Raw genomic sequence first — 27,126 nt, 5'->3', positions numbered from 1 at the left:
TCTCATACCTTTGGACTGTGAAATAGGCCACTTGCTAGGCTAGAAAGCCACATCTAAAGCTCCTGGAGCCAGGCTCCATGATTCCCAGCACTAGTGCATAGTTTTCTTATGGAATGGGGCCACGTGCTTTTCTCTGAAAGGCTCAAAGTCTCTCTTCTCAGAGGTAGCATCAGACAAGCTTACCGAGCTACTATTACTCTCTTCTCTCTCAGATTGACTGATAACAGTCAATAAGAATCACTGAATGTGTGACATTCAGAATATGACAGGCATATTCTAAAATTTAATTATTGCCCCTTAACTGACACCTATTTTCAATGCAAATTTAAGAACAGAACCTTCTGTCATCAGCTAATCTTGCAAGATGCAGAGCTCCCTTGGTTTACATTGATTTCAAGCAAATCTGATAGCAGTGATTGGCAGCCAGATGACCTCTGCCTCTCAGAGGTTCCATCTTTGCATGATTTTCTCTTTTTTCAGTCTTGGTTTCCAAAATGTCTAGCATATTTGATTTCAGCGAAGTCTGGACAAGACAAAGTCAGTGGTTTTCTGACTCTACAAGTAAAAAATAACAAATGCAACATAAGAAATCAAATGAAATGTAGGTTGCCATTCATCAGAAACAACTCGGAGAGATTAAAAAAATCAATTGATACATAAGATAGCCACTTGAGCAAACTGTTTTGATCAATCCTGATCTGTGGAATCAGGGTCAAAAAGACAGTTGGACTTATGAGTGGAAGAAATTACAAATATGAATGAACAAGAAACTTCACATGGGCACTCACGTTAGCAAATATCTGACTCATCTGTGGGAATAAAATAATTCAAGTTGATATCAACACCTGAAGAATACAATTTTATGCAAACTGTGGTATGTACACATATTTGATACAGAGTAAAGATAAGACTTCTACTTCCAAGTCTAATTTTTTCAGAAAGTCCATAAATTTTATTCTCTGACTGTCACAGAAACAAATGAATACTTTTGTGGGTACAAGCGGGATAGCCAAATTAATTAACCATTTATTTGCCTATACATCTTTTATCCTTCAAACACCTACTATGATGCTTTCTAATAGCAAGAAATTTACCAAAATATTTGTTCTGTGTACAGCTTTTTTTCAGGCTCTAATTTTAAATACCTATAGGGCATTAAAAAAATAAAAGGACATTTTCATTTGCTTAATTAAATTCCAGACCCTTTGGCAATTCAGCCCTTTCTATAGCACAGAAGTGAATATATTATTTTAAGTTTATGCAGAAAACTGAAATTTATCTTAAACCTCATATATCTTTAAGGCCAAACAACACTGAAGAATAAATGAGTAATAACATTTTCATATGCAACATATGCACTAAAGATGTAGTGCAAGCATGCCATTCTCATAATTTCTTTCTGTCATTTTCCTTTTATTTTTCCTATATCTTCTTGCACTATAGGAGTAGATAAGACAGCATCAATCCTCTAAAAGTTATCAGTATGATTCTCAAGATACTATTTTCAAGTGGAGCATCTTTAAACCCATTGTAGCTTTTAATTTCTGCAGGAAATAACAGTTCTATTTTTTTTTTTTTGTATCAAAGAAAAGCCTAAATACTTTAAATTACCACATTTGTAACGTACTGACATATTAATGGTCAGATGTTCTTTGATGCCCAGAGTTAGACTGGCAGAAATCAGAGCAGTGTAGGGGCTTACAAAAATGTGATATTTATGTTTGGCAGCAATTACTTTGTGAAAAACACAAGGCGACTCTCTTTTTCCTCTCCTTTTTTCCCCTCCAAGTTTGGCATGCATCTAAAGAGCTAAAAACTAATTTAACATGACAAATGCTTTCATCACTCCCTTAACCTCTGAAGTGAACACTGACAAAGACAATATGTGTGGTATATGCTTTTCTTTTGACACTTTATAAATTACTTTCTTGTAACTGGGTTTTACCACCAGTCCAATACCTTCAGGATGTCCTAATTTGAATGGCTAGTTCTACATTCTTCATATGTCACCCCAGCTTAATGGGAATAACTCCTGGGCTTTGTGAAATGACGTATGTCTCAGGATTGTAGGACAATTTTATTTACGTACTGCATGCTGGAAGTTACCGAAACGTTGTGCAATACTACCAATTTATACTCTGCACATTTACATCTGGCTACTGAAGAAACAGGGGAAGTGACAAACCTGGCTTTCAATAAGCAGAGAACATTTTGTATACCATGTAAGGAAAAAGTTAACAGAAGTGAATTTTTCCTATTCTCTGCTATTAAAAATAGTATGACACTCAGCCATAGAAACATCTTAAAATGCTTTTTTTCATGGAAACAATATGAAAATTTTTTGCCTCTGTGTATTCCTTAAAAGAAAAACAAAAAAACAAAAAAACCAAACCAACGTTGCTTGATTTATTTTCAACCTGGTGAATCTGATGGGTGTCAAAGTTTCTGCAGAAATTCTGTCAGGGTAAAGGAATTCAGGTATAGAACAGTATATCTAAGATGGCAAATTGTACGCATACAAAACCAAGCATATTTTGCACATACACATGCCATGTCCCAGTAGACCAGTGGCACACAAACCTGCAGGAATTTTTCCCAGATATTAGTCAGGATAAGTTTCAGAGGAAGATTTAGGAAAACTCAGATAATGATGGTACTGACTGGCCCATAAAGGAAGATTCTATCTAAATAGCCAAACTTCAATGGCATTTCATGATCTAAAGCATCAATCTACTTGATCAATCTATCTTAAAAAGAAAATAAAAACCAAAGTTTCCTTCTAACAAGAGACATTGTCATTATTTTGACAAATGTTTAACTTCTTAAAATCTCAGTAGTATCTTTATTTAGCATCAATTATGTAGTGTGGCAAAAAGTTCCAGATGTTATTATGCACTATAAATTTATTTTTAAAGTTTTAAACATACTGCCTTTTCATTTCATGAATTGTATTTTTATTTGTGTGTTATCGGAAAGGCAATAGGAATGCCTAAATAATTTTTTAAGTATTTATTCTTTTCTATCTGTTATGATACTTTTTTTGCTTGTCTCTTTAAATCACTCCTCATTAGGAATTTTTTTTATGCCACCCATAATCTTTGGCAGTCCTCTGAAAGTCCCATGTTTAAATGTGTAGACAGAATGTTTTCAATGATCTATCCATATCAATTGCCCCATCTCTTTTACTATAGGACTATTCATTTAGAAATCCTGAACACTATGAGAACTTCAAAGCATTCCTTCAATATAATATACCTCATATTTGCCAGCATTGCCTTTTTCATTTAGTCCTGATTAGCATTGATATGATTATCTTCACACAGCCTAGATACATTGAAAAACCTAAGCAGCAGAACCATTTGCTGCAAATTTGGATGACTTTTTCCATAACTATTACTTTTAGCTAATGTAACCCCAGTATAACCTCTGCTATGGTAGAGAGCAAGAAATTTTCTTTGCCGAGATGTATGGCAGAAAAACATTATCAGCACATTTAAAGCCTCTCCTATGCTTGTAGTTCTGACAGCAAAATACATCAAGAGGAGTTACTGCAATATGGAGTATAGCCCTTCATCCCGTGTGTCTTGGGGAACTTCACATCTTTCTTCCTCCTGAGACTGACAGCTCTCCTGGTAGATTAACAGCTCTCATTTTCCCACTGTCTCAATGATTAGGACAGAATTGTGATTTTGGCCTGATCTGAACATTATTCTGGTCACCCATTTTGAAAACAGAAAAACATTTTTCCTCCTGACAGAGCAAGACAGAATTATTTTGTCTTCACAGCAGCTCAGGGATTAGTGGGTCAGGAGCTCCAAAAGAGCTGCAGAAGAGCAGGACACTTGGTATTTTGCACTGCTGCTCTTTCCCCAGGAGAGAGGATATTTAGTTTCCCCAGGACTCAAGTTCTGCACATACCCAGGAGAAGGTAACCCTCCAGAGAACTGCAGAACAAGGAAAAATTCTTGTTTGTTTCTTTTTTTTTTTTTTTTTGTTTCTTTTTTTTTTTTTTTTAAATAAGGAGATGATTTAGCACCTTAAGTACCAATCACCTTAAGTCACACTACTGGAGGACAGCAAGTCCCAGCAATTTGATGGGTGGATTAATTTATAGCTGATGGTCTTATGCCTGCTCTTTGTCATGTGGAATGAATCCTACGAGTTTTTGCTAAGAGTGAGAGAATTAAATTAATGAATGGCCTAACTAAAGCACCCCCCTTTTACCTTTCTGTTGTTCACAAGCACCTAAGGCAATGCAACTTCTTTCTTGTTTTCTTTTCTTTTCTCTCTTTTCCGTCGCTTTAAATTATGATCACAGTGGAGCCATCAAATTTACCTACAGGATTAATTGCAGCTATTTTCTGGTTTTGACAGCTGCTCTTCAATATACTTATTCTTTACTGTGTGTGGCATGAAGCTTGTCAGGTAACTTCTCATTATTTAATCCTTGAGCCAACACTCTTCCTAAAACCTGCTTTATTGTGTTCACTAGCCAACTCTATTGCGCTCATCATTCTTTAGGCAGGAAAGAAGACCTCAAAAACTTCTGTCAAAACGGATCACTTATGTCATTACTTGAAACAATAGCTCATTCATCAATTATTAAGAGTCAACGCATTGCCTTACATTCTCTCTTGTCTTAGTATATGAAAGTGTAGAAAGCAATAACCATGTTGCAAAGCTTTGCTTTAGATTACAGTAACCTAAATACCAAGAAAAAATACATTTCATAATCCATCATTTCAAAGTATGCACATGATTAAAATATTCAACTTGCAGTATATCATTTCCCATGTGCATAATCACTCAGAGAGCTGTTGTATGATAACTGTCAAGTTCAATAAATCACGTGCTTTCCAATCTTTTTATTTATGTATCAAACTAAGCCTGTTATTCTTCTGAGGTTTTCCACAGAAGAAATATAGAAAGATGGTTAGCTCTGTAGTATTGAATATGCTGGGATGTAGGCCTGGCCTAAAGAGACAGCAGCAATAAAGTAGCCAGTCAGCTCTCTCTTACTACTGAATACATTAACTACATATGGAAGCTCATTAGTATGAAAAATGGGGTTTCCTTAGAAAACAATGTCTATCCTGTTGAGTCAGATTATATGGGATCCAAAAAAAGAAAATAATTCTCTTCAAATGGAGAGAATAGGGAGAAAATTCAGTACATCTTTATAGGTCTTTTGAGCACTATATATGAGAATAGTTTCAGAGCTGAACTAAAAACCACATAGAATAGGTCTGGAAAGTATTAACAGAAAATATCGACAAGCTACCCTAATTTTGCCATTTACTTAGAGGAGCTAGAGAGTTTGTGCAGGACGTCATTGTCACCAAGGTGTTGTTGAAGGCACTGTAAAAGGTACAAAATACACTGCTAGTGTGTGTAGACACTTAGAAAAACCTCCAAAACAACAGACAATGAGGGGGATACAGGGGGGTGGGGGGTGGGACACAACAGAATCAGAAATTAATTAAATTAAGAAAGACAAATAACAGAAGCATGTTAAAAAAATCTCGACAGACCACAGAAGGAATTAGGACATGGTGTGGTCAGCATTAATATATTAATCACAGGGAATAAGCACAACATTTAGAGTTTCCTTTCTATATTTTTGCTTACAAAATACTAAGGATGTGTGGAATGTGGAAAATAACAGCACACAAAATGGAACTACCTATTTAGATCTAACATCACCAGGAATTTAGGCATACAGATATAGATCAAGACTTATTAATCAAAATGATTTTGTGAGTTTTTTTTATCTAAAGGCAGCATGTGATGGTAATACTGAGTTGCTGGAATGTGTCCAGAGGAGGGCAACCAAGCTGGTGAGGGGCCTGGAGCACAAGTCTTATGAGGAGCAGCTGAGGGAGCTGGGGCTGTTTAGTCTGGAGAAAAGGAGGCTGAGGGGAGACCTTATTGCTTTCTACAACTACCTGAATGGGGGCTGTAGCAAGGTGAGTGCTGGTCTCTTCTGTCAGGTGGCTGGTGACAGGATGAGAGCAAATGGCCTCAAGTTGTGGCAGGGGAGGTTTAGGTTGGATATTAGGAAAAATTTCTTTACTGAAAGGGCTGTCAGACATTGGAACAGGCTGCCCAGGGAAGCGGTTGAGTCACCATCCCTGGAGGTATTCAAAAAGCACGTAGACAAGGCACTTCAGAACATGGTTTAGTGGGCATGGTTGATGGTTGGACTCAATGATCTTGAAGGTCTTTTCCAACCTAAATGATTCTATGATTCTATATTTGAATTCAAATGATAGTAGCTTCTGTCACTTATATGGATTCACCACCTAGCACCATTTTTTCCAAATATTTTTAAACATATGGTAGTACATAAAAAAATTATTATGTCACCCTCTGTTTGGACCATCTATGAGAGATGCACATCTGACACCTAAAGTTAACACTGCACATTGAGAATCTTGAATCGATTTCTTGCTTCTGCTGCTCTTATGACAGTGAGCAGGACTTCAGCATTTTATTTTTCCTCATTAATCAGTATAACGAATAATAATTTTCTTTGCTCATTAAGAACATGAATTTGTGAAACAGATTGACCATCCTTTTATCTGCTGAATTTTCATTTGCTGACATAGCTATGTGATTTGACAGAGAAAACACAGCCTTACCTATGAAATATGCTAGCAGGATGGCAAGCAGGACTGCAGCAGCAATTGCAGATAAAGCAGCACATTTCCAGCTACAATACTTGGAGGGTTTTTTCAGCTTGAATGCATTCCTGGAGAACGTATTTCTAGGTAACAGTCTGGGAGGTGGAGTATAAACTGTTCCTGAGGTCAACGGGTAACCAGGGGAAGAACTACTGAACAGCGGAGTAGTTCCAGAAGATGTCTTAAACAAGAAATGCCTGAAAAACATAAAATGGAACATAGTTGAAAATGGCAAGTCCTGTAGTTAAGAAAGAATATTTCCTATTCCATTCCAGCTGCCACAATGTGTTAAATTCAACTAAAAAGAAAAAAGATTTTGTATGAAGAAGTAAGGAGGTGAAAATTCTCAGTCTTTTTGCTACCAGAGCTTAACAATTGTCACTAGAACACAGTGTCAGGATATTTGCGTAATCCTTTCTATAATTAGATGCAACTCGACCAGATAGCAGGTAAAACACCAGCATGACTGATGATGTGTCTTTGAGTACCAGTTGAGATTGCACCTGTAAGAAGTTCAAGTGCTAGTAACAAAGCTCATATTCAGAAGTGATGTCACTATCAATTCCTATTGGCCTGTGTTTGCTTAGGACAAAGCAAATAATTCCACTACAAAATACCTGTAACGTTTATTAGTATAACAGAACACTTTATGAGAAAACATCCTTTCTGAGTTCACGGGTTTACATGATTTCCCTGTGGAAGCTACTACCCAACAAATATTCTAAGACAAAAAAATTATGAGTCTCATTAACACTCTCAGCAAAAGCTGCCAGCAAAAAACTTTAAGAACGTATTGAGCAAAAACCATAGTCCTGTAAGAAAAGATCCTACCAGAATTAAAATTAACCATTTTTTTTTTAACGGTTCACAGGTTTGGTTTGAACAACTAAGACAATCACCAAAAGCACACAACTCAGCAGAAGAAAAGAGGACTTAAGTGCCCATACATAAGTTAAGAAGAAAGTAAGGGACAAAATATACTACCTAACGAAATCTCAGAAAATGCTGCCAACACATTCCAGATAGAGGAAATGGAGAAAGCAAACTCGAAGACTGGCTTCTCTAGATTAACTTTTCACAGTCAGGAAGAACTGACTACAAGCATGTTCTCAGTAAATGATAAAAGAAGAAGCACAGATTAAAGGCAGTGGTCTTCAAGCAGGCCACTTGTTTGGATACAAAAGAGCTGTGAAGATTCCTTCCATACCCTATCCCTTCAGAGCACTGAAAAACAAGTGCTTCTTGGAATCAATTAGAATGAAGATACTCAGTAATCTCCAAAATCAAAACCACAGCCTAAAATAACCCAAGTCTTACTTCAAATGTAAAAATGTTTAACATTTTTATTCAGATCAGAATCTAGTATGTCACTCTCAAACTACCTGTTAGAACTTCAAAATCAATTTCAGTCACTGCTTACTACAACGATTTGGAAGTTTGAAACTGAAATGTGTTCCTAAGTGCATTTTCCAACCCATCATCATGCATGCGCATACTTCCAAGCATAGAGTTTACTGTATACTTATTATACAGAATAATCAAAGTGATTTTAAACAACATTAAAATATTTGTTTTGAAATGAAACCCAGTGCATCATAAATTGCATAGAATTTGCATACAGGTAGAAGACAGTAAGAGGAAGGCTGGCTAGGTTTCCCAGTTTTATGGCTAAACATTCACATTTGAAGACAGTCTCTGAAAATATGGTCTTTTTTTAAATGACATCATTAATAAACTCTATTAATGAACACGAAAGATCACTTAGTTTGACACTGTCTTTGGTTTTTTGTTGTTGTTTGTTTGTTTGTTTGTTTTTTTAAACACCAAATGACCTTGTACATCCCTTATAACAGTGATAAAAATTCAGCTTGTTTCAGAAAATATTTCCGTCACCTAAGTTAGTGGTAGTATTGGTAGTAATCACTGTCATAAGTGTTTTTTTGTGCTTTGGAGACATGGCAGAAGAAACTTCAGACACACAAGTGCACAATCAGAAGTGGCTTTCAAAGCCTAACTATCTTAAGCAGATTAATTCTGTGCGGGGGGTGTGTGTGTGGTTTTTTGTTTGTTTTGTTTTTGTTTTTTTTTAATGCAGTATTTGTAAAACAAAGAAAGAAGCAGAATAAAAAGGGGAATATTCTAACCAGTTACTTAACAGAAACATTCTGTCATTTTTTTCAAATAAAATTGCCCTTCTTTTTTTCCTTATCAGTGAGGCTCATTAGCTGTTAGAATTGCTTCTTTTCTGCACATTGTACAGATCTATGAGAAAACACAGTAAAGGCAAATGCTAAAAGGGTTTCCCCCTCAAAATTACCTAGCCTTTTAAAGAAAAAAACACACCTTCCAGTTACAAGAAAGCAAGAAATAATGAAAGTCTGATTTCATGAACACTTCATTTTAAATGTTTCTTTACTTTGCAACAATTCAATTAGAATAACTGTTGGGAAAAGGATGTTATCAGGCTGGTTGTGTTACACTAGATCTATTGACACTTCTATTCCTTTTGTCTGGTTAAGACCTGATTACCACTTGTTAGCAGAAGCAGTTTTAGTCCTTTCTTCTTGCTCACCAGTGTTGGGAACACGATACAACTTCCAGGATAGGAACTAGGGATTGAAGTGATGTGGAGCATGAGGAAAGAAGGAACGACAGAAGGAAGAGAGACCTAGTGAGACAAAGGCAGATAGGAAGGCTCATCTCTCTCATTCAGGCTGACTCTGCATCTGCCTCAGACCAGGACCTCCTTCTCCTAAATCCTCATGGCATGAGCGGCCCTTTCAGGTTTGGACCTAAGGGTCTACAACAAAGAGTTCTTACAGTTCTTTTCTTTTTCCTGCCTAAAAGCAGATCTCACAGAATCAAACTGGAAATTGCAGTCCTTGGCATTGCCCTTATCGGAAATGTCAAGGTTTTTAAACCCAGGAATTCTATGTCCTCTTTAGCTGAGAAGGCAGCTACAGTACCAACAGAAATTTTAATATAAAGCATTGTTAAAGTAAACACAGATATATAATGAAACTCTGCTCCCATTAAAATTGAATTAATGAATATCTAGATATGTTTTAATAGAACATGTCAATCATATACTGTTTCATGTAAGAAGAAAAAAAAAAAGTAGAAGAAAAAAATAGTTCCACTGTGATCCACTTTGAGATACATAAAGTATATAAAGAAAACCAAAATACTCTTCCATGCAAACATGATCTTTATTATATCATTAAAACTGCTTAGAACTTGATCGAAGCAAAAAAGGCCGACTGAAATAGATATGTGGAATGCTGTCATTCTCAAAGCAAAAAAAAAAAAAAAATCACTGGATAACCTCTGAATTCTGTCACACCTGCGGGTCCTACCCATGTATTTTGAAAGCTGAAAGCTTAGTGTCACCATATGAGGATTTCTGACAAAGTGGCAACAATAAGAAGACAGCACACCATCTTAGAGTACAGAAATTCTGCCTTCAAAACTTTTAAAAGACATTTAACTAAAGATATGTTAAATATCCACCAAGCCATTTTGGAAAACAGGCACTGCATTCAGAAGCTGGAGACCTGATTAGCAGAGATACCTTAAGTTACACTAAAGCACACCAGAAAGACTGAGAACATAATGGACAAAATACTAGGACCCCCAGAGTTTTAAGTCTGGATTCAGCTACTAATGGAAATAAATTGACTTGTCTCAACTCTATCCCTAAACCCAGTGATCTATAGCTATATTTTTATGTGGGATTTTACATGCTCTGGTACAACCAATTGTCTGTGGGCTCAAGCTGCACAGAAAGAACATGAGCATTTATCAACATTAATTACAGTCTCACAGCGGTAAGACTGGGAGGTATGTACAATGAGGCCTTATGAAAAGAAATAATCTTATTTGTACCCATTCACTTACATTCAAACACATTCCATATTAGAATTAAAAAACCTGTATATTGTCTGTCTTACCTGTTCACCTATCAAACATATTAAGAAAAACACATTTTCTACCTCACAATTAGCATTAGTAATTTGATTTAGAGTGGGACTAAATTTCTATTTTGAAAACATGGGAGTAAATTTGCTAAGTTTCAGCCCAGTCTCCCTAATTTCTGTGCATCACGAAGACATTCCTATACTGGAAAACTACAAAATACAGTTGTCAGTATACAACGATTCAGTAATTTAGGCAACCATGAAAGCTATCGAAAGAGCTCGCATGCTGCTCACAGAAAAAAAGTTAACCCTGTAGCTCGGTCAGTGCTCTCCTCTACCACTGGGCAGCTTTCTGGGCTGTAAAATGCCCCCCTCTTTGTTTTAAGCAGCGTGTGCTGCTGATGCGTTGGATCACAGATGGGGACCTCATCACTGACGCCAGGAGAAAGGTGACATTTATGAAAGTTGAGCTTGCAAGGGGACATTTGTCTACAGTTCTGTGGACTAATGGTAAATGGAAAAAGCTATATTTTGCTTTCTTCATTAATTCAGAGCTCTCTATAGCATTTATTTTCCCACAGGTCAAAAGGACCTCTGGTGTTCAGGGAATAGTGGTCTGACAGAGACTGTATTAACTTTCATATTCTTTGAGAGAACAATCTTTTTTTTTTCCCTCCTTTCTGGCCAGATTGTCATAGCAGCACACTGCAAGAACCAGTTGAGAAAAAAAAGGGGGGGGGGGGGGTGCAATGAAAAAACTGTAATAGAAAGGAACAACGAGATACTTTCTAACATAAATTGCTTCTTTCCCTCATACTATCCTAAGCTTATTCTGTATGAAAAAAGAAATAGAGAGCTGTAATGCTTAAATTGTCTTTTTTTCCATGAGTTTTAAATAGTAATTAATAAATAGAAAAGATACATACCAAGAAAACAGTAACAGCTCAATTTTGTGGTTCTAGGGGCTTCAAAAATATCTTCAAGCTATGGTAAAAATCATACCTGTCCATAATTTTGTTGGACATTTATTCTTAGCAGAAAAAAACAATGAAATACAGAATGTAACATGCTCTCTTTCATCGGAGAAAAAACCCCTAATCTTCTGTAGTCTTCTAAGTCCTCCAAAAAAGTAGCCATGAGTCATTTTATGTCAGTGGAAGCCTCAAAGTGGCTGCCAAATTCATACAGTGAAGTTTTATGGCAGTTTTCTAACTTCCATACAAAAAGAAACCAAGACTGAAGAAAACTACAAGCTGTTCTTATGCCTTTTATGCTACAATGAACTCTGAGTGTTAGACTGGTGCAAGCTTTGGTCACCTGTGAAAGGGTCTCTCAGTCTTTCCCCAGATGAGATTTTATTGCATGTTCTTGCTCTCTGGTTCTTGCAGAGAAACACAGGATTATCAACCAGGTTTACACAGCTGAGGAATCTCTGATGTGGTAAAACTGCACAGAAGTTTCTAGTCTTTTTAGTATCTAGAACACAGGGACTTAGGTGTTCTCCAAATGCACTAAAGTTAGCCATAAAGGTTTAAAATGTCATCTATATGTGTTTAAATTGTATAGTTACAAGAAATTGTCTCACATCGAATCTACAGACTAAACTCAGCAAAACTGATTTTTTTCAGTGGAAAGCTATTTAAAATACACACTTACATATACGAACCAGCCATTTTACACAAGTGTGCCTACGGGCACCCTCACACCCAAAGGCCTGTTGCAAAGAGAGGACAAGCCCTCATGACAACACACTATTTCAGTGGTTTTCAGCCTGCTGCAGATAGTCAATTTGTAACTAAGTGTGCACGGTGCAGGAACTAAGGACACTCTATCAGGCATGGAAACTAATTCAGAATGAACACATCAATAGCAATGGGACACTTCTATCCAATGTAATGTAACTCTGAGCCTTGCAGCAGCCACCCAGCTTCCAGCGCAGCTCTAATACCAGCTTTCCAGCTCTTGAAAGGTTCATGATTCCTTAAAGGCTGGGCTCTTCATACCCCCGGGCAAAGTCTTCTAAAAAATGCAAAGTGTAAAGCAGAGTGTCAGGGATGTTGCCTTAAGTACCAGACTAGCTCGTCACTGCCATCTCCACATTCTTAACAAAGACGCAGTTGGACACACAAAAGCAGAGTAATTGAAATCTGTCTGACAGGAAGGTAGGTGTTGTACAAAAAGGCAGGTGCCAGCCTTTGGGCACCCCGATCTGTCATATTATTAAACAAAAAAAACCAGGCAATGTTCACAAAGCTGCAATTCAAAGCAGAGAAGGTAAAAAAAGGCAAAACTTCTGTACTGTACCACAGCTGCTGCCTTAGCTCTGTACTGGATACCTTCTTACAGGACCACCTGCTTTTTATCTGGAAGATGTTGATTGAGGTACTGTTGGATAAACTTTTACAACCTTCTCTCTCTAATCCGGACTGCTCTCCTGGGGCTCTTGCTGCTGTGTTCCAGGCCTAGCCCTGACACGTCCCAACGGCATAGCCTTGGCTCAGGCTGCTCGGAGAGCTGTGACAAAGAGCTGCGAGAGAGTCTGTAGAAAGATAAGGTGAAAAATATGGAGAGGGGAAGGACTGCTGAGATGGGGATCATTGGTAGCTCAAGAATTTGAGAGGGAGAACACCGACATGGAAAGGCGTAAAATCTGAAAGGGGAAAACCCAGGAAGGCTAGCAAGGATACGCTGGGGGAATGGCTGGTGTTGGTGGAGCTGGTGGCACAAGGCAGCTTGGCAACCCCGGGAGCTACAGGGGCCAGCCCTTACCTTCCTGACTGGTGCCTGCGCGGCCAGAAGAGATTCTCCGTGCCCTGCAACCGGTGGTGAGCACACTCACTCAGCCTGTCAGCTGAAATCCTGGTTAGCTTTTGTGTGAGTTAGCCAGTAAATAACTGCTTTGCCCTTTAAATTTATGCCCATCTTTCTCACACTATTGTTTATTCTCCAGGAAGGCAGCAATGAAACTGCTAGTTAACGCCTAGTAAAGAGTAACAGGAATAGCTGCAGACATAATCACAAAAAATCAGTTACTTTGCATATGTACTTACATTAAATGGGAGTAGGATGAATAATGCAGATATAGGAAGATTTAAGCACCTCTGAATCAGCTCAAACTATAGGACCTTTCCCTTCTTACATGGAAAAACTTGTGTCTTTTCTGCTGTAAAGTTCTGAGTAGTATGTTGCATAGTGCAGTCAAAGCAATGACATCCAATAATGCCTACATTTGTTTTTCTGTTAATGATGATAATGACAACAGTGTTTTGCATTTCAATAGGTCCGTTCAATTTTAGCTTTCTACATCGATGAATGAACATAATTTCAAAACACTTCTATTTTAAAAAGCATACATGTAAGCTCTTCACTATCTCTTAATTCAACTACTCACTTAACAAGAAAAAAAGTACTAACGGCAGTGCTATTTCAAGTCTATAAATAGTAGACTACAAATAATAGAATAGAATAATAGCATAGAACAATAAACTCAAATCTCTCAAATAATTTTATCAGTCTACATGTAAACTTAAAAAAAAGAAACCTAAATCACATAATTTGAGATTAATTTTTTTAAAAATAAAACGTTACCACCCTAAACATGCCTGCCTCTTCCCGTACAGTCACTCATGCTGCCTGTTCACTCTGCACAACCCAAAACTTAAAAACGCAAACCAACAAGATCATAAAAACATGCAATTATCTGCAATCTGTAAAAACGTCTTTGAGCTTATGTGTATGTGAGTGGGAGTATATCTAGATTGGTTTTCTGAACCATCACTCATTATGTAACCTGCTTTTGTAGTGTTTTCCTTCACCCTTTTTTCTCTTCTATCAGAGTCTACATTTGTTATGAAAACAATACTACAGTAGCCTGCTAAAAATGACCTTTCTACAATGTTTTTGGAATTCATCCAAGTACATGGCCCAAATGTGTGCAAAGTCCTTGGGGATGCTTTTGACTGTGCTTTACTCGACTCTTTAAAATGCTTTTGATTTTTAAATAGGTCCAGCCTCTATCTATGCAGATCCCATTTATTTGGAAAGTCCACAACCTTCCTGCAACCTTCACATGCAGGAACAAGAGAACAGAGGAGTCAGTTCTTGCCCGAGCCCTCAAACTCAGAGGACTAAATTGCTCTAACATATATGCCTGTAGCCATATAGTTTAAGTGGTAAGAGAAAGCCACGTAAGACAAAGCAAAATTAGAGTGAAGAGTTATTTTACTGTTCCAAGTAGTTGTGTTACGCCGAATATATCCTAGAAATTTGCATTAACAAAAGGAAAAGAAATTTCATTTCACTATTCTGTTCCAGAACATTTTGCATTATGTATAAAGATATCAAAATATTGAGACATCATTGAAAATAGGCAGACAATTGTGGAGAGCGGCTGTAACTTGGAACTTCTACACATTCAGAAACTTCAAATTTACATACTCAGTTCAGAAGTTCTGCAGCTGATCTTGACACCCTAGTGTGGTACAGCATCTGAATGCAGTATTAACAACATGTCAGATATTTAATTTCTTTCTTCAAAACAAAACAAACACTTAGCACTAAATCCCGCTCTTCATGTACTATTTTCTTGGCTTTTTTGCCAGGACTGCCATAGCCTATGTATAGCCGCCGTGTGCCACATTCATTCCTTCACTGCCTGGAAGGCTGCAGCTACAAAAATGCTGAGCGCAGATGTTTCCCTGCTATGATGCCCCATGATTTTGAGTTCTTGCACTGCATTGGTGCAGACTAGGATAGAACTCATGTTGCTACTCCATCCATTAATCTCCCCTTTCTGTCCTAGCTCTGTCTCCTCAGGCTCACTCGGAATGACTGTGTTGGAATTGGACTGGCAAAGTAAAAAATATAGCTTGAACCCCAGGAGCAGGCAAATATTTTGAAGAGCAGCATGTGGGTTGTTTTAAAGCTAATTGTCAGATTGCTCAGTCTTTAAATTGAACTTTGCTTAAATGACCCCAGATTTGGACCACTGCTTTTATACTAGAGCTCACAAGATCTAAAGTAACTGATTTTGTAATCAGCAGAAGAGTGACCATGATCCTTTCTCCTGAAATATAGGAGAAAGTACATTACAGTCTTCCTTGAAGCCTGGCAACAGTTCCTTGTGAGCAAGCTCAAAGAAATTATAGACATCCATACAAAATTATCTTTACAAGTAAAAGATTTGGACTGAAAATAATTCAGAGTAGGAGACCAAGTAGGGGACAAAAGGATAAAACTAATTTCTATTTCATTTTGTCTTTTTTCTCTTGGGTTAAGTATTATTAATTATAATGGTACCAACTAAATTAACATCAATATAAAGTACCGGAACAGGCATTAGTACATTAGGCAATGTTAGTCAAACACCCATGCATGAAAGCTCTTCTGTTATCCCCACTTATGAGTCATTCCATTTTTGACTGCTGCCTGCAGATGGCCCTGTGTGAGGTTCCCGTACCAGGGAGGACTCTTACAGTGCAAAGAGTGATGCAAACCTTCCTTGCAAAGCCATACTTTTCTCCCTGTGCCCTCAAAGCGTTTCAAGCTTTAAAGCAGAGCACTGCCTCTCTAGCTGTCTGGAAGTAATGAGACCTACACCGGGATGTTCAAAGGTAGTATTTTCATCATTCATCCTCTTCGAAAGCAATGATTAAAGAAGCAATAAAAGAACACCTCTTAACTGGAAAACGTAGAAACCAGCACTTTGGAAAGGAGGAGGAGGAGATGGTTTGAAACAGACTGCAAGAGGACAATAAAAGTTAAAGAGCATTAAACAGCAGCTCCGAGCCTAAAGGTAAAGCATCTAAGTACTGCAGAAATGAACCATAAAAATAGCACCATAAAAATGCTACGGCGATGCATTACTGCATCCTTAGTTAAAGATATTTCAACCCTTCCATTATGGACCCTTATTTCAAAGAAAACAGAACAATTATGAAGCCAGCCTGGGGGCCTGTTGCAGTCATAAAGAAGCAGCGGACTAGGGAAGATATAGTCCATATTTGTTTGCCTTGAACCAGAAACAAGCACACTAAAATCAAACACACATCACTGGAAGTGTTCAGGGTCAGGCTGGTCGGAGCTTTGAGCAACCTTATCAAGTGAAAGATGTCCCTGCCCATGGCAGAGGTGTTAGACTAGATGATCTTTACAGTTCCTTTCCAACCCAAACCATTCTATGATTCCAAAAAAGCATAATTAGCAACTCTGTATAAGCATTTTGCAATCTTGTAACTCCACTAAAAGCAACAAGCTACTGCAACACAGCTAAGCATAATTGTGTAAAAAATACACAACCACAAAGGATACATGGAGACTTGGGGTATAATTGCCTGAAGAGGGTACATGAAAACATGTGCAAGCAGTAAAAGCTTACTTTACATCACAAAGAAAATAAACCAAATGTGATTACTCCCCGCCCTGCCCGCCCCCCCAATCAATATTGAAACAAGAGGTGGACAAGGCTATATTTGGAAAATGTGCTGTCTCCAAACAGTCTGAATTTAGCCCAAACTGCCTAAGATGGCAAGCGAAAGAAGGGAAGGGAAAAACATCCTTACCAGAAAAAAAAAAAGAATAACGACATGCAGACACACGTTGTATTATTCAATGATTTCAGCGCTCGGTACTGTTAGATAAAGAGACGTCTGGAATCTAAGTTGTGATCTGAGTTTTGTAGTGCTGACATAAAGCATTCCCTTCAGACAGTTCAGGTACAGCTTTTTGTTTCATAATCAGTAATGTGACCACTTGCACATTATTTTCAGTTGAGAGCAGAATCTACTGAAGGTAACTGAAAGGTGAAAACTAAAAGTTGTGAAACTTTTTCCTGATAAAGCAGGTGCTGTCAAGTGCTGGCTTTGCCTCCTGAGCACTCCACTAGTGAGATTAATAAACTGACAACAAGAAAAAAAAATTATGCAGTAGTGCACTGTGAAGAGGCAGCATAAGAGGGATCAGCGTTTCTCAAGCCAAAGCTGTAAAGTAGAGGCTGAACTAAAAAGTTACCACGTGTCCTTTTTTTTCCTGTGGCTACTGCTATGAATGTACATGAAATATCGGTTTTAAAGTGAAAGAATTACAGGCTAATTCTGAAAGTCCCCAATGAATCTGCAGGCATCAATTTCAGCAAAACTCACTGCAAACCAGAAAAAAAAACCCCAACAACCCCCCCCCCCCATCATCTTCTGAGTTAATATTCTTGTGATGAAACTTGTCACCAAGTCCTGTCAGGTGTGTAATTTCAGAAAAGAAGAAAAATCGATCCTGAAGCAATTCTGGAATAGTCTTAGAACACAGCAATCCTGTCAGGATGTTTTCTAATATCTTAATGCTTGCCTATGACAAACCTATCTACGGAAAGGCTCCAATTAACTGCCGGGTATCTTGCAGCCTCCAAAAATAACCGTATTCACAAAGTAACCTTTTGTTATCAACATGAATAGATATATATTCCCAGAGGTTTTATGATGAAAAAAAAAGAAGAAAATAAGAAGAACTGAAGTCAGTAATGGAATTGATAGTCTCCACTGACAGGGAATAGGCACAAAATCAGACAGTAAAAGAAAAACAGCCAGACAAATGCCCATTCCTGTTTCTCAGGGATGCCAGTATTATGACAAAGAATCCTTTTGTGAATATCCCAAGGAATTCTCTCCATATAAATTGTTTGGTAAATTGGGACAATCTTAAGCCATCAGAAATTACATATTTCAGGTACTATTGTACCCAAGAACAATTTCATATGAAAACAGATAGACAAGGAACAGTAAGGGATCACTCTACACTAGAATTAAAAGTATGTTATAATCCTAGGCAATGAACCACACAGCAACAATTGCCCAGGCTGAATAGGACCAATATTTTTATCTTGTAGTTCCTAGCAATAAATACCAAATTCAGGATGGCAAAATTAAGTTCTAAATAGTAGCAGATGCTCTCACAGAAGCAGCAGTTAAGAGCTGGGCTTCCCTCCTTTTTTTTTTTTTTTTTTTTTTGGCCAAAGTTAGCTCCAAACCTTCAGTAAGTAAGAATCCCTTTCCTTTCTTTTTTTGGACATCTCAGACTTTAGGATAAGTTGCATTTGCTGTTCAGCACCCCCGCCCCCCTTCTTCATGGCACCCATGTTACCGTTTTAGTAAAGTAGGGCAACGCGAACGAAGCTCCTTGTGAGTGTTCCAACATGGCACAGGAGCACAGGCTGGGCACAGACTCCCTGCTCTTTTCAGTCTCATTTGCTCCCCATGGTGCTACAACCACTGATTAACCACTGAATAACAATGGCCTGGGTGCTGTAAGCCTCAATCCTGCTACACCAACTTCTCCCAGAGCTCCAAACCAGAAGGCAATATTTAATGAAAATCTGGGAGGGACTGGGCTGGGACTGCACAGCAGTGTAACTATACCATACCTAGCTACTCTGGGTGTAATTCAGCAGAGCGGCATTAAATTCCTGGAAGATTGCAAACCAAACATCTCAGAAGCTGCGGCAACCAAGCAGCTGAAGCCACGGTACGAGCCAGTGTTATAAGCAGTGCAGCTCCTCTACCTGTACGCTGTGTTTAGAGCTCTCTGGGCAAGCAAGAACACGCGACTATTCCAATGGCTTTTTTCAGCACCACAATGGCTGATTTTAAATTCTGGGAGATCAGCTCTGCCAGCTCCGCTATTTAAAGCGCAAGTTAAATATGTTTGACATTCCATACCCCAAATGACAACAAACCGGAATATTTAGAACGGCAGCATGTCAGGCATTTATTTATTTATTTATCTGGCAGGCCTAAGTGCTGCACCTTTTCATTTATATGCAACTGTTTGCCCCACGGGCATCAAGCTGTTAACGCGTACAGAAGAGATTAAAATGAGCTTGCATACTGGATGAAATATAAATTAAAATTATAGTACTGTCAGTCTCGAATCTGGGATTGTATCTCAAGGTCTTCCCAAATGCATAATTTCAAATGAGCCTCTGTTTGTTACTGCAGGGAAGGCAAAATGTATAATTTTTCAGCAACACAGTCAATACGAATTATGAAGTAAGTTGTCCCTGAGCCTGTGAGTAAAATATGCTGTGCTAATACCATGAGTTTTGTACGCAGGGATGGTCCAAATGAATAAAAGGTTTTAAAAAGGGACATGTGAACAGAGAGATGGTTACCTATCTACCTTCCGACGCAAAGCAAATCAGAGGCTGGCGGGTATTCTAATGTCACTAACTCCCAATGCTGTGTCAGCCAAAACCATCATTGACATCACCAAAGTGAACTAAACTCCATCTCCTAAGGAGCCAAACCGTTTTCTCCCTCCGCGCACTTCAGAGAACCGTGCACCGGCATCCCCCGGGGGTGTCCGTCCACGCGACCCACCTGGTCTCGAGCGGGACGTTGCTGTTGAGCACCCAGCTGTCCTGGAGCTGCACGGACTCGGGGGTGGTGGCCAGGTCGTTGGGCGCCGGAGCAGGCGCGTGGATCTGGTTCCGGCGATTTGTGAGCGAGTTCCTGTTGAGGGAGTTGGCAGAGGAATGATGATGGGACAGTGAATGGTTGTGAGGAGGAGGGAGGGGTGGCCTCAGCGTTGACTGGCTGTGATGATTTGAAGGGCCTAAAATAGAAAAGAAAAATAAATCACAAATGTGTGTTGATGATACTATTCTCCTTGGCATTTTCAAGGGACTGCTGCCTGGAAAAAAAGCCAAACCCCACAAACAGGAAGCTAAACCTGCATGCCTTTTGGACCTGTAGGCATTAAAACATGGTTAAATCAGATCAGTGATTATTAGAGATCAGAGATATAAACCAGTGTTTTGAGGTTGCACAGTTGGGACATTCACGAAGACTATACTTAGATTTAGAAATACTTCTTTATGGATTCTCCCTGGAGAAAGGATCCTCTGTGGAGGAGCCAGGGCAGCAGTCTAGCTTGACCATTCTGTATATCCACCCAGAAGAACTTTTTCCTCCCTGTTAGTATCAAGGACTTTAAGGAGATGAACCTTAAGGGATTAAACACAGCTTTGGAGAATACCATCTTTAGGCTTCTATAAAACTTAATCAGAGATCTCAATCTTCTCTCATTCACTGTTATATTACCAGCTTCAAACAAACAGTATTTGTGCCAGCGAAAGCTTAAACTCCAAATATGAAAAGAGAGCAACAATGCAATGACGATATCTTTCATGTTCTTCCATGCGATCAGGATTTGGCCTGTATTTTTCTATTTAGTAATGCCACAAACACACACCAAGATCTGAAAATTATGCTACTCTTTCAGCTTCTTTCACTGAAAAATGACAGATGATGTTTTTTAGATATAAAGAAGGATATAAACTTTTCTCATTCTTCGAATACTGACATGTTTGCATTGATAATGAAAATAAATTTTTCTAATCAATGAGGCCAGTGGATTAAAAAAAAGCACATGAGAAGAAAACAGAATAAGCAGGTGTCATTCTAGCATAGTCACTTTTCTAAACATAAATGCAGAATGGTAAATAAGTTTAAGTGCAATTCCACATCTTGCAATGGTTTACTTCTAAGAAAAACAGTGAAAGAGATTAAAGAAAACAAACACTGTGTGTTATGAACCACATGCTTTAGTCATTACATCAAGTTGTAGTTTTCTAGTGAACAATAATCAGAAAAAGTAATATTAGTGAAATGATAATTATAATGATGTATGGGTTTTTTTAGAAACTGAAGCACATTCTGTACTTAATGAATCAAGCAATAAAAGAAAACATCACAAGGGGAAACCATTTGCAGCTAGACATCTATTTTTATATGAAACAATGAAGTATAGAAAAACTGCTGAACTGATTAATTAACTGTAAGTTAACTAAGACCAATATTTAAAAAAAGACCACCACCACCACCCCCCCCCAAAATAAAACAACTAACCCCAACCACCAAACCCCAAACCATTCAAGGGGGATTAATCCCAATTGAGAATGAGGCCACACAGCCAGGAACTGAAATCGGTGCATCATTTCAGGCTTCTGAATGCTAAAGTTCTGGTGAAAGCACCTTCCATAACCAGGGCGATATTTTAGACTCCCATGTTAAGCCATCCAAGAAAGGAGAAGTAACCAATCTCTTGTCTTTTGTGTAGGGAAAACCACATGATATTGCAACTCAAACACTGGCAATCAGAGGGGCGAACCGGCACGGCACCCCGAGCCGCAGCGGTGACTGGGTCCTGCCTGGTCCTGAGCGCCCGCCTGGGCTCTTCCTACGTGGGTAGATGTGGCGCTTAGGGACGTGGTTTAGTGGTGGACTTGGCAGTGTTGGCGTGACGGTTGGACTCGATGATCTTAAAGGTGTTTTGCAACCTAATTTATTCTATGATTCTATTCAACACCCCTGGGACCAGCTCCTCTCCTGGCACTGCTCTGCCGACTGCCCGCCCCAGGAAAAAGCTAGTGAGAATACCTACTCCTAACAGCAATACAGCCAGGGAACAGAACGAGAACAGAGGTTTTTTGGAGAGAGATCATTAATTTTCTTAAGCGTTACTGTGGGCCTGGGGAAGCGCAGGCCAATAAAGAAGAGACAGACAGGTTTACTGGGACTTTCACAAGGCAAGTAGAAGTTGTCCTGTGACAAGAAACTTTAAGAAGTGAATTATAATAAATTCTTCAACATCCTTCACATGTTGTTTTAAATTTGCACAGAAGTTTGTTTATCTTTTTAAAATGTCTCTTGCCTGAATGCTCACCCTATGGTAGTGTCAACTGCTTTAAATACAAAGTCACCTTTCATGAATGCATCCTAAATTTTAGGGCCATCATACGTGCTGCTCTCCTCACTATCCTTGCCTTGGCTGTGTCTTACCTAAGCTTGAAAGAGACTGTTTAGCCCAGAAAATTTTACATTTAAAGCCCCCATTTGGACCCCTAGAACATCAAATGTCTAATCTACACTAGGTCCTCTGCCATTCCCCAACAGCACGTGGAGTAAGACGCAGCAGGAAGAAAATGTGTTTGGACAATATCCACACGCATAGAAGCTTAAGTGGAATTACTCTCCTGGTCTGTGTTCTGGCTTTAAACAAAGCATGCTGGAATTTCAGTAAGTGGATATTTATGAGTGATAAAATACAAATGTGTGCCCTTGTGTTAAAAATTACTTCTGAAGATTCATGTGCTTCATATTTTCTTAACTACTTTGGATGCAGCTTTTCCTTTCGGAGGATAAATATGGAAAAGTCATACCCACAGAAACAAAAAAGTTTTGCTCCGAGAGACACAGTAGTGCCAGCTAAATAAAGACTCTGAATCTTGGAACCACAAAATCATAGAGGCTGTTCTTAAAAGTGAGCCAACTGCACATCAATAAGAATGAACAGAATTTCTGTAAGATTAAGGAAGCAAGAACTGAATTCAAGTTACCACAAATTAATTTAATCTGCCTCAAGACTCAGATCCTACACAGTAAATAAAATGTAGTGCGCAAAATAAGCTCTGAGGAAGTAACTCAACATATACTGCAGCTGCAAAACCTCACAAATCTGGCATAAGATGAATGTAGCATTTAATATAGAATAATAAAACAAATACCAATATCAACATTATATAGATATTATATAGTTTATATTAAAACATATAAAAGCTTATATATATATAAAGTACTAACTAGGGAGCATGCACACACACTTGTGTATATATGAGAGAGATAAAAGCTTAATATGCTGCTTCTTCATAAACCTGTTTAAATGAATCAAAAGCAGAAGCTGAAGACTATTGAACTTGCCAGGGATATAAAATTGGATTCACATCTGAACATCTGAGCACTTCTTTATGAGCATCTTTGCTGAAATTAAAACTTCAACAGCAGTACCTGCAAATCTGCTGAGCTCTGAAGTTCAGAAAAGTAAATCACTTGCCCCATAATAAAAGATCAGCAGCCTAAAGGACTGGCACAACGTATCTTACAACATGATATGCTCTGCGGCCTCTTGCAAATTGCTTTATTAGTTGGAAGCTTAAACACAATAAGTGTCTTGATGGAGTACCTCTGGCTTTTTACATCAGGAAAGAGTTTTTTGGGGTTTGGGGTTTTTTTTATATATAGCAGTTGCCAGCATATGTTTGGGGAAAGATACAGAGGAAATTACACCTTTTCTCAATTATTACATGAATTAGGGGTTTCACCAGAATACACAACACAATCTCAAACATTTAGGCTTTAAGAAGTCTCTTAAAACCACAATGAAAATCAGATAACTGGAAATCTGAAATACCGGTACCCTCTATACCTTGGCTTTTTTTATTTTTTTAATTCCTGATTTAAATTCACAAATAGACAAACATACCTAATTCTAATGAATTTTAGTACACCTTGATTGTGTTGAGCACTTCTGAAAAATCAGGGCCCGATGACCATATAATCAACATGAGATTCTTCAAGCGATCTTACTGTGGTCAAGAACATCAGCACCGGTCATTGCAAATTAGAAGCTGAGTGAGGATAAATCGTGTTCTAGTTAAGTAATCTAAGAATACAAAGTCTGATCTACATATCTTTGAAGTAGTCATAAGCTATCCAATTGACTTATTTGGGTTTAATCAGAACTGAAATGCTAAAAAAGAAAAAAAAAAGAAAAAAGTTTTGTTCTGTCCATTCTTTTATCCAGTGAAACAATTAAACAACTCAGGCTAGCACAGAGGTAAAATTCAGCTAAAACAAGATGCAAAATAGCGCTTGTCTCCTTAAAAACAAGCAAACCCAAACCACCAAAAAACCAACCCTGAGCAAAATTCTGTCACTGTGATCTTCCCTTCTTTTGCATACACAAGAAAGGGTAAAGGATCTGCAGCCCGAAGCCCAACCCGCTGGCTATTGCCGTGCTGCGCACAACGCAGGGTGAAAGCAGGGCTGCCGTGGGAAGCGCTGTGTGACAGGCAGCTGCTGCATCCTAACTGTCGTCTTCTGGGATGAGCCTGGCAACCTCAGGGATCAGGGAAAGCCACTGGATGTCACAGCGTTACAGGTACAACAGCAATGGCTGCGTGCTCCCGAGTACACGCTTCCAAACAGCACTTCTCAGCTATTTTTGCTGTTCAAATGTTGCCTAGAATACAAAGTGAAATTCAGATCTGCTTTAACATGGTCAAATTATTTCTCAAAGTTCTTCCGAGGCTTTGGCACACCCACTTAACACAAGCGCTAAATCCAAGCAACACAATGATCTGAAGAGAACAGGTTAATCTCCCGCCTCAGAGATTAAATTCAAAGCAGAATCAGAAGCATCCCTAATCTAAGCAAAGCAATCGCCTCCCTGCGTCCCAGTTCTTTGTCAATACTACCTCAAAAAAGTAATGTAGATGTTATCTTAGTTGTGCTGAATTATCCCCTGTGCCATGATTAAATGCTAGAGACACATACAAACACCTCATCAATCCTTTTCACAAAAGATCTAAAAGCAAAACCCCAAACATATATTATTTTTCTGAAATGAAAATGATGCGGCTATTTTCTTATTCTTCTAAACAATACAAATACTGAACACAAAAAGATAACGAAGGTGATGCATTGAAAGAAAAAATGAATTAAGTAAACCCACAGAAAATCCTTGTTAGCCAGCATTAGAAACCCAGTCTTCAGTATTCCTAGTTCTCTATTCAGATAACTCCAGCACACTGTTTTCTCAAGGAAACCACATCATCTGCTATCACAATGAGTAACAGTTTTTTCACAGAACCACAGGGCCACCTTCCAAGCTAAATTCATCTTCAAAGGCAGATCACATTACTCAGAGTCAGGAGGAAAAGAAAGCACTGAAACACCCAGGAATAGAGTGCAGTATCCCAAGGAGCTGCGTCTCCGTGGCCAGCTCTCACCCTGGGGTTTCGGCCTTCACTGGAGTTTGGCGGGGTGGGACCAGCAGTCCTTCCCAGCAACACAGACTCTATTTTGTGCTACGTCTGCTTCAGTTCTTCTGTTCGGTTGCTTTAATTCTCTACATTATTTTGTGCGAGGCCACAGTTAAATGGAATCTAAATGTTCTGAAAATGTTTTCAACATATGCTGCAAAAGCAGCAAGTTATCTCGCTCATAACCATGGATATCATTAACTCTCTCTCTTGTTGTTGTAAACCCAAAACATTTGCCAGGTGTTCCTTCTTTTGTCCGCGTGTTTTTACAGTGTTTGAGGCAAGAATAGGTTGAATGACTGGCTGTCATCCCAGACTGTACATTTCAAACTGAAAATTCAGTAAACGTGTGGTATAAAATTGTAAGTCACTTATCAGCCTCTGCCAGTGCACTGCAGCCATCTCCTCAGCACAATATTAGAGTAGAAAATTAAATGTTGCTGCGGCAAAAAAGAAACAACAAAAAACCAAACAAAAAATACCCCCTTGCTTACCCACAATATCCAGATAATCACAGAAAAGGGGAAAGGTGGTTTAATGGATAAAGTCTAGGACTCTGTCATAGTTTCTATATCCTACTCTGACTGAGCCAACCCTTGAGCGATTGTGGACGAATCACTTGTTATCTATAAGCGTCTTTATCCATATCCTTCGCAGGAGTGCTGAAGGTAAATTACCTTACCACTTACAAGGCAATCAGATACTACTGCAGTAGGAGCCAGTCAAACGCTGTGTGTCTGCGGCTCCCAGCCTGCCGGGCACGAGTTCATCGCATGGGAGGCAGAAGCAGCAGCAACCAAATTAACTCTGCCAGACCCGAGTTGTTGCCGTGTACACAGAGTGCAACTGCGACTCCGTCGTGCTCCTGAAACCAGAGGTGCTGAGACGGTCTGTGCAGATGCCCAAGTGCATCTAGACAGAGTCAGCCTGCTCGGAGCAGGAATATTAGCTTGTTCTCAGCATTGCTGGAGCCAAAGAAATGGCAGATTTGGTCTTTGTGCCGCGTGCGTTGGATGGTTGGTTGTGAAAAAGTGATGTGCATACTCATGCAAGCAAAGGCAAAGTACTAGGACCATTCACTGGGAGTCTAACTTGAGGGATTACAGTCCTATAAACAATTTTCTCAAGTGAGAGTCACCTACAAAAAGGTTAAATACCACTGCCCTACAAAATAGTATTATCTGAGATACCATGTACTAATTATATTTGCTGAAGTATCATCACTGAAGTATTCATTATCACACTGCATGAGGTGCATCAGCTGCATAAAATAATGGCTAGTCAATGGCAAAGCACATTGCTTTAATAATAATGCTTTATGTGGACTCAGTGTCCTGTGATACTTTTATATATATATATGTGTGTGTATATATATAAAGGTAGGCATACTATTTCTATTTTTACATATCATAAAAATGAGTCACAGAGAGGTTAAAAAAAAGTCGTCTTTCCAATTAAAAAAACAATCCATGCATTGCACATCTTTCCCAATCAACCTTCTCATCTAGTTTTCCAATAATGAAATAGATATAAAACATATTTCAGAGAGACTAAGGGTGTATTTATCTTCTTTAGCTTAGATATATGACTTCTGTCTGAAGAAGGCACTGATGTAAGAAGATCTAAAAAGAAAAGTGTACATATATATTTCTAAGCA

The 27,126-nt window shown here is 38.6% G+C and overlaps 1 protein-coding gene across 2 annotated transcripts in view; it reads right to left on the bottom strand.

Moving 5' to 3' along the window:
* The window catches only part of TENM2 (teneurin transmembrane protein 2), a 544,454-nt gene that overhangs the window by 166,872 nt on the left and 350,456 nt on the right, over positions 1 to 27,126 (bottom strand). For both annotated transcript variants that reach the window (XM_010579129.1, XM_010579130.1), the window contains 2 exons: positions 19,966 to 20,200; positions 6,642 to 6,880 (listed from right to left, as the gene is read on the bottom strand). In XM_010579129.1, coding sequence (XP_010577431.1) covers positions 6,642 to 6,880; positions 19,966 to 20,200 — 474 coding nt within the window. The remainder of the gene's footprint in view (positions 1 to 6,641; positions 6,881 to 19,965; positions 20,201 to 27,126) is intronic.

This window comes from Haliaeetus leucocephalus, unplaced genomic scaffold, assembly GCF_000737465.1.
Source record: "Haliaeetus leucocephalus isolate CR32 unplaced genomic scaffold, Haliaeetus_leucocephalus-4.0 Scaffold656, whole genome shotgun sequence".
Taxonomy (NCBI): domain Eukaryota; kingdom Metazoa; phylum Chordata; class Aves; order Accipitriformes; family Accipitridae; genus Haliaeetus; species Haliaeetus leucocephalus.
The sequence above is the reverse complement of the archived record's forward strand: the minus strand, read 5'-3'. Positions and strand labels throughout refer to the sequence as shown.